Here is a 7,500-nt window from a genome sequence, read left to right as displayed (position 1 = left end):
CCATCTCTCTGGTCATGTCAAACATTTTACAGACCACAGACTATTGACTGCGGTACTGGAAATGTCGGGAAGCAACTTTATGATGTGATCACGGTGAACAATAACAAACTGTTTGCGATGAAACAAAATTATGAACACTATAATCTGTTCCGTTCACATACATCAAATTCAAAACGCCCCCCCCCCCCTCCTCCCCCCCCCCCAAAAAAAGAAAGATATTATTATCCTGCTCGAAATATGGTTTCAGCATTCAATGCCAAAAAGTGACCGATGGTAGAGAGGTAGAGTGTAAATACATAAGGAGGGAGAGAGGGGGGGGGGAGGGAAAAAACAAATCATGGTTTGAGGGCGAAGTTTTCCTCCAAAATGTAAATGAATAAGGAAATAAATAAATAAATAAATAACCTCGGGAACGGGCCAAAACAGTGCAAAGTAAATCCGGAAAGCACAACTAGTCACCGACCTGAAGTTTTCAAACCATCAAGATTCTGATGTCACAAGAGTTGTGAACTGTTGTCACACACACAAACGACAGAATACTGCCAAGATTTTGTTGATGACAGCTTGCGATGGATGAAAAGACAGTGCAGAGGTAGAAAGCAACCCATAATATCCATGAGACCTCCAGGACCCCGCAGTCCGAACCAGAAAGGCGAACACTGGATCGCATGTCGCTAGAAGCTGGGTGGACTCACTGCAGAAAGCTGTATGCATATAACCCCACGGTTACAGTCCTTATCAACGTCCTAACAAATTCTTGGAGACGTTTTCCCTTGCAACACCTGTGGGGAAGTGCTGCGCATCCAGAATCGGCCTCTTCTCCCATATGAGGACACACACCGACAGATAAGCCTGCCTGCCTACTCGTCCGTCGGTCCGACGGGGAGACTCCATTAACAAATTCGCTCCAACTGTCCACTGTGTGTGTCGACGAAGGAAGGTGAACGTCCCCTTTATACTGTACCTCACCCTGGGATCACGAGGGGTTCCCCCACACCCACACACAACACCACCCACCCCCAATTTTCCCTTTTCTCACCTGACTCGGCCTAATACCTGTACTACTACCCACCTCCTTCCTTCCTATATCTATCGCCCTCTCTCTCTCTCTCTCTGTTTTCCTTTTCCATCTTTTTTTTCCTCACTGACACCCTCTCTCTCTTACCCCCCCCCCCCCCTCCTCTGTTTTCATTCTTCCTCCAATTTTCCCCTAACCCCTCCCCCCCCCTCTCTCTCTCTCTCTGTCTTTCTCTCTTACCCCTCTCTCTCTCTGTCTCTCTCCCTCCCTCCACCCACCCCCCTCCCATCTCACCCCAAGCCCCCCCCCCCCATGTCACGCTAGACAACCCCTACCACTCAGTCCATGGCTCCCCATTTTCACCTGGACCACTACATGTGTACCCGGTCCAGTTCTGTCAGCGCCAACATTTTCCCTGAGAAAGTGAGACCCCTGTCTTCGGGGGAGGGGCGGGGGCGGGGTGAGTCATCCATTCTCTGGTGGAAAATTGGATTTGACAGGAGCTGACCAATTAGAGGGGCTCCCTTAAGTTTTTTAGGGGGTTTGGGGGGTGGAGGCGGCGTGGGGGGGACCTTTAACAAGTGCTTGTCGCGACGCCCTCTTGAAGCTTGTGACACCAGAGACAAGGTGTCACCACTTTCTTCTTCTTCTTCTTTCCGTTACACGTCCAACATCGACTTGCCGATGACTCTGTCTTGGTTCATGCAATCTGGATAATTTCGTGTCTCCATAACCCACCGTCCGAACGCTGACATGGGCTGCAGGATCTTCAACATGCGTATTTGATCTTCTGCGTGCGTATTCACACAAATGGGGTTCAGGCACTAGGCAGGTCTGCACATATGTTGACCTGGGAGATCGGGAAAAATCTCCACCCTTTACCCCCACCAGGCGCCGTTACCGTGATTCGAACCCGGGTCCCTCAGATTGAAAAGTCCAACGCTTTAACCACTCGACTATTGCGCCCGTCGTTCGCCCTGTATGTTGATGCTTACATGGACGGTAATTTGTTCACTTTGTTGTTGTTGTTGTTGTTATTGTTGTTTTTCCGATTTGTTGTTTTCTGTATGACCCAACAGTTGTTGATTTTTGAGACAATGTATTTTGATTTGCAGCATCCGGAGCTTCCAGCATGTAGTGATTTGTGTTGGGGTTTTTTTTTGTTGTTGTTATTTGTTTGTTTGTTTTTTTTGTTTGTTTGTTTTTGGTTTTTTTTGGGGGGGGGGGGGGGGGTTGTGTGTGGGTTTTTTTTTCTTTGTTTGTTTGTTTGTTTTTTGTTGGGTTTTTTCAAAGAAATTACTCTTGATTTTTTTCCCCCTTATACACAAGGTTCTATTTTGACATTTCGCTACATCAGTGTAATTCAACAGCCAAACAAAAGGAACAACAGTAGCTATATACACAACAACAATTACAACAACAACAACAACAACAACAAACCTATAAATTATAAATTGATAATAAAAAAAATTAAAAAAGAAATCAAATCAATAAATAAAAACGAAAAACCCCAGGCAGAGACCCCACAACCCCACTCCACCTCAACCCCACCCCCACCCCACCCCACCCAACTCACGTATTGTGACTGGTAGTCGCAGCGGGCGGTGTTCTTGAAGGCGTTGGCCACGTAGAAGTTGCTGGGGCACTGGTTGATGTCCAGGTAGTCCAGGGACACGTCCACCGTCACCACACCCCTGTGGGCCACGTGCCGCACACACACACACACACATGCACACGCACACACACACACATACACACGCACACACACATACACACGCACACACACACACACACATGCACACGCACACACACACATACACACGCACACACACACACACACACACACATACAAATAATCACACACATAATCACATGCACACACGCACACACACACACAAAATCGCACACACGCATAATTACATACATGCACGCGCGCACACACACACACACACACACACACACACACACACACAAAACACACACACACACACACAATCAGACGCAATCACATGCACGCACGCACACACACACACACATGCACGCACCCACGCATGCGCACAGACATAATCACATGCATGCGCGCACGCACACACACACGGTCACACAAAATCACACACACACACACACACACACACACATGTATACATTATCATCACTAAAATATAAGCAGAAAAAGCATTTCGAGAAGAAGAAAAAGAAATCAATCGACCAGAGAAATCTCAACCATATTCTCTGTAATCAGTTTATTTGAATGTATGCATATGAGCAACTGCATGCATTTTTGTGTGTGTATGTGTATGTGTGTGTGTGTGTGTCTGTCTGTCTGTCTGTCTGTCTGTCTGTGTATATACATGTGTGTCTGCAAATTCCTTTGATTCAGAATTATGCATATGAGCAACTGCTTACATGTGTGTGTGTGTCTGTCTGTATGTATGTATGTGTCTGTCTGTCTGTGTCTGTCTGTGTATGTGTGTCTGCGAATTCCTTTGATTCAGAATTCTGCTTGCGAGCAAATGCATTCATTTGTGTGTGTGTGTGTGTGTGTGTGTGTGTGTGTGTGTGTGAGTGGTGTGTGTGCGTGCGTGCGTACGTGTGTGTATGTGTGTGTATATATATATATATATGTGTGTGTGTGTGTGTGTGTGTGTGTTGTGTCCCCTATTGATTCAAATTCATGCATATGTGTGTGTGTGTGTGTGTGTGTGTGTGTGTGTGTGTGTGTGTGTGTGTGTGTGTGTGTGTGAAAGTCGGGCGTGCAAGCCTCATATATAAAAGCATTCATTATTGTCCTCCTCCTCCTTCTTCTTATCATCATTTTATTGCCATTATTATCATAATCATTAATATTATTATCATTATTATCATTCTTACTATCATTGTCACGATCACTTCAGAGCCCATAACTTATTTCTTTTTTTCCTCAACAACAACGACCAACGATTTCCCTACGCCACCACCCCCAACCACCTCACCACCACCACCCCAACATCCCCCCACGCCCCCACCACCCATCCACCCCACCCCACCCTCAAACAAGAAACCCACTTGAACTCGATGCGGGTCTTGAGGTCGTTCTTCCCGAAGATGGGCGCCAGGTAGGTGACGACCCAGTCCTCCACACGCCCGTCGCACTTGAACTCGGGCCTCAGCCACTCGCCGTCCTCGTAGGTGGCCGCGCGGTACGTCAGTGGGTAGTACTCGAACCGGATGGAGCTCGTGCCGTTGTAGTTGGACCTGTTGACGAGGGTTTGAGTATGATGATAATGATGATGATGGTGATGATGATGATGATGATAGCAGCAGTAGTAGTAATGAATGATAATAATAATGATGATGATAAGTAGTAGTAGTAGTAGTAGTAACAGCAACAGCTACAGTAGTAGTAGTAGTAACGATGATGATGATGAAAATAATGATAATAACAATAACAATAGTAACAGCAGCAGCAACAGTAGTAGTAGTAGTAGTAGCAGTGATGTTGATAATGATGAAAATAAAATATTAATAGTAGTAGTTGTTGAAGTAGTAGTAGTAGTAGTAGTAGTAGTAGTACTGATAATAATAATAATGTTAATAGTGATAATAATGACAATAATAACTCATTTTTATACTTCATTGTGTAACTGTGATGTATCTTCTTTTTTAAATCTCTCTTTCTCTACACACACACACACACACACACACACACACACACACACACTATTCTATTCATATTTCATTTGCACGTGTGTGCTGCCTGTCTCACAAACCGTATGGTTTTATAACAATTAAAATCATTCTATTCTATTCACTTTTTTTTTTTTACACACCCATCCTAACCCCCATCCACCAAGCAACACCCCTTCAAAATAAAAAAAAAGAATAAATAAATGAAATAAACAAATAAATATATAAATTGATTGATGAATGAATAAAAAAAAAAATTTTTTTAATCCCACTGACCTGATCATGGGCTTGGCCGTGAACTTCTTGAGGTCGTAGAAGTTGGTGGCCCAGCGGGACTTGAGGTTCTGGAACCAGGCCTTGTCCGTGTAGAAGTCCTGGAAGCCCGAGAAGTCCAGGGCGTTGAACGAGTCCAGCCCCGTGCCCTGGTCCGAGGAGCTGTGGCGCCAGGCGTACGGCCCGAAGAACTCCCTCGTGATGCCGTTGACGAAGCGCGGGTCCGTGTTGTTCACAGGAGGGGACATACGGAACTTGTAGCGGTCGAAGAACACGCCGCTGCCCAGGATTCTGTTATGTGTGTGGGTGGGTGGGTGTGTAGTAGAGGGCGTGAGGGTTGGTTGGGGAGGGGGAGGGGGCGGGGGCGGGGGAGGAGGCGAGGACAGAATCAGAATAAGTTTATTATTCAAGAGAAATTATGGTGTGTTGGTTTTTAAAAGTAAAGTAGGGGTGGAGTGGTTATGAAGCAATATGTGTGTGCTTCTGTGTGTGTGTGTGTTTGTGTGTGTGTGTGTGTGTGTGTGTGTGTGTGTGTGAGTGTGTGTGTGTGTGTGTGTGTGTGTGTGTGTCTGTGTGTGTACGTGTGTCTGTTTTCGTCTCTACGGGGGTCAACCCTACGTTCCCCCAAACTTGCTTTTATCCAGGTCAAAGTCAACCCAGGTCTATGCTCCCCGAAATTTACGTTTTCTCGCTCTTTGCTCACCCAGGTCTATGTTCCCCCAGGTCCATGGCTACTGCTGACCACTAGTAACCATAACCTAAAAGTGCTCAATTACATTATTCTGTTACACGCCTGTGCATTATTTTGAAACGGAATTCAAGTTAACAAAAGCAACATATTTCTCTGCTTCATATATTGTTTTCAATATCTTTTTTTTTTTTCTTTTTTAAATCAAAGGCACTGAAACGAAGTCTCTGTTCTCTCATTTCGCATTCATATACACTACAGAAACAGCAACAAAAGAAAACTCGCTACGGACCTGAAGTCACCCATGACGTTGGCGATGACCTCAGCGAAGATCTGGGTCTCGTTCAGGCGACGGTCGCCCTTCAAGTCGCCGAATTCCTCGTACTCGTCCACGTTCTGCAGGAAGTTGCTGAGGAAGTGGGCCAGACGGAGCGCCGTGCGGCCCTGGGCCTCGAACTGCCGCTCCACACCTGGGCAGACGGCATGGCGCTTATGGTTATAACAATACTAATAATAATATTCATATTCATCTAGCACTGAATCTTGTGCAGAGACAAATCTAAGCGCTTTCACACCAGTCATTCACACGCATGCATAACTCTAAAACTGAAGAAACTGAAGACAAGGAAGAGGCAGGGGGGAAGGGAGGCTATCTTGTGAAGAAGTGGGTTTTAAGGCCAGGCTTGAAAGAGCTGAGCGCGGAGACCTGACGAAGCGAAAGAGGTAAGTTCAATCATTCCAAATGCAAGGTCCAGACACAGAGTTTCTGTCTAATAATAATAACAACAATAAACGATAATGAAGTGCTCTTCTACAGCGCTGTTCCCTCACAGAGGGGCTCACAGCGTTTCACAAATCAAACAATATTTTTTTTAATTCTCCATAGCGCTGTTCTCTCACACAGAGAGGCTCACGCCGCTTCACAAATCAAACATAACAACAAAGAAACAACAATAATCAAGAAAATTCAGTTAACAATCAATCACCCATGGTGCTCCACAAATAATCACATGTTGCAAAAGAGAAGCAACATTCTTAAGGAAAATAAATCAAACCACGAAGAAACAGTCACACCATCCTCGCATCATGAACAGCGCGCGCGCGCGCACACACACACACACATACACACACGCACACACAGAAAGAGAGAGAGAGAGACTCTTCCACCAATACATACACATACAACACTAGAAAAGGTAGTACATCCCTCATATAAGAGCAAATTAGACCCTAACAAGAATAAACTTACTAAAATGCGAGACAAAAACAAACAAAAAAACAAAAAAAAACCGTTTTCAGCTGTGATTTGAAAGAGCCCACCAAGGAAGGGGCCTTTCGCATGTCAGCAGACAGTGGGTTCCAGACACCTGGGGCTGAGAAACTAAATGATCAGTGATCGGGGGGAGGGAGGGAAGGGGGGGGGGAGCATGTGTGTGTGGTTGTTTTTGGTTGTTTTTTTTCAGTAACAAGCTGTTTTGTGAGCTAATCTAGTCTAACCCATCACGCTCTTTGCGCTGAGGCCAACGGAAGATGACCCCAGCAAAGGACAATCACAAAGATGACACCAGCTAGGGACAATCACAAAGATGACACCAGCTTAGGACAATCACAAAGACGACACCAGCTAAGGACAATCACAACGATTACGCCAGCTAAGAACAATCACAAAGATGACCCCAGCAAAGGACAATCACAAAGATGACACCAGCTAGGGACAATCACAAAGATGACACCAGCTTAGGACAATCACAAAGACGACACCAGCTAAGGACAATCACAAAGATGACCACAGCTAAGGGCAATCACAATGATGAGCACAGCTAAGGACAATCACAAAGACGAAACCAGCTAAGGA

General features: G+C 45.5%; 1 protein-coding gene across 2 annotated transcripts in view; it reads right to left on the bottom strand.

Moving 5' to 3' along the window:
* Positions 1–7,500, bottom strand: part of LOC143282762 (uncharacterized) — an 82,897-nt gene that overhangs the window by 4,161 nt on the left and 71,236 nt on the right. For both annotated transcript variants that reach the window (XM_076588516.1, XM_076588515.1), the window contains exons 6-9: positions 5,938–6,115; positions 4,961–5,248; positions 4,064–4,252; positions 2,595–2,712 (exon numbers count right to left, since the gene is read on the bottom strand). In XM_076588516.1, coding sequence (XP_076444631.1) covers positions 2,595–2,712; positions 4,064–4,252; positions 4,961–5,248; positions 5,938–6,115 — 773 coding nt within the window. The remainder of the gene's footprint in view (positions 1–2,594; positions 2,713–4,063; positions 4,253–4,960; positions 5,249–5,937; positions 6,116–7,500) is intronic.

The sequence above is a fragment of the Babylonia areolata genome, chromosome 6 (assembly GCF_041734735.1).
Source record: "Babylonia areolata isolate BAREFJ2019XMU chromosome 6, ASM4173473v1, whole genome shotgun sequence".
Taxonomy (NCBI): domain Eukaryota; kingdom Metazoa; phylum Mollusca; class Gastropoda; order Neogastropoda; family Buccinidae; genus Babylonia; species Babylonia areolata.
Note: the sequence above shows the minus strand (reverse complement) of the source record. Positions and strands in the feature narration are given on the sequence as shown.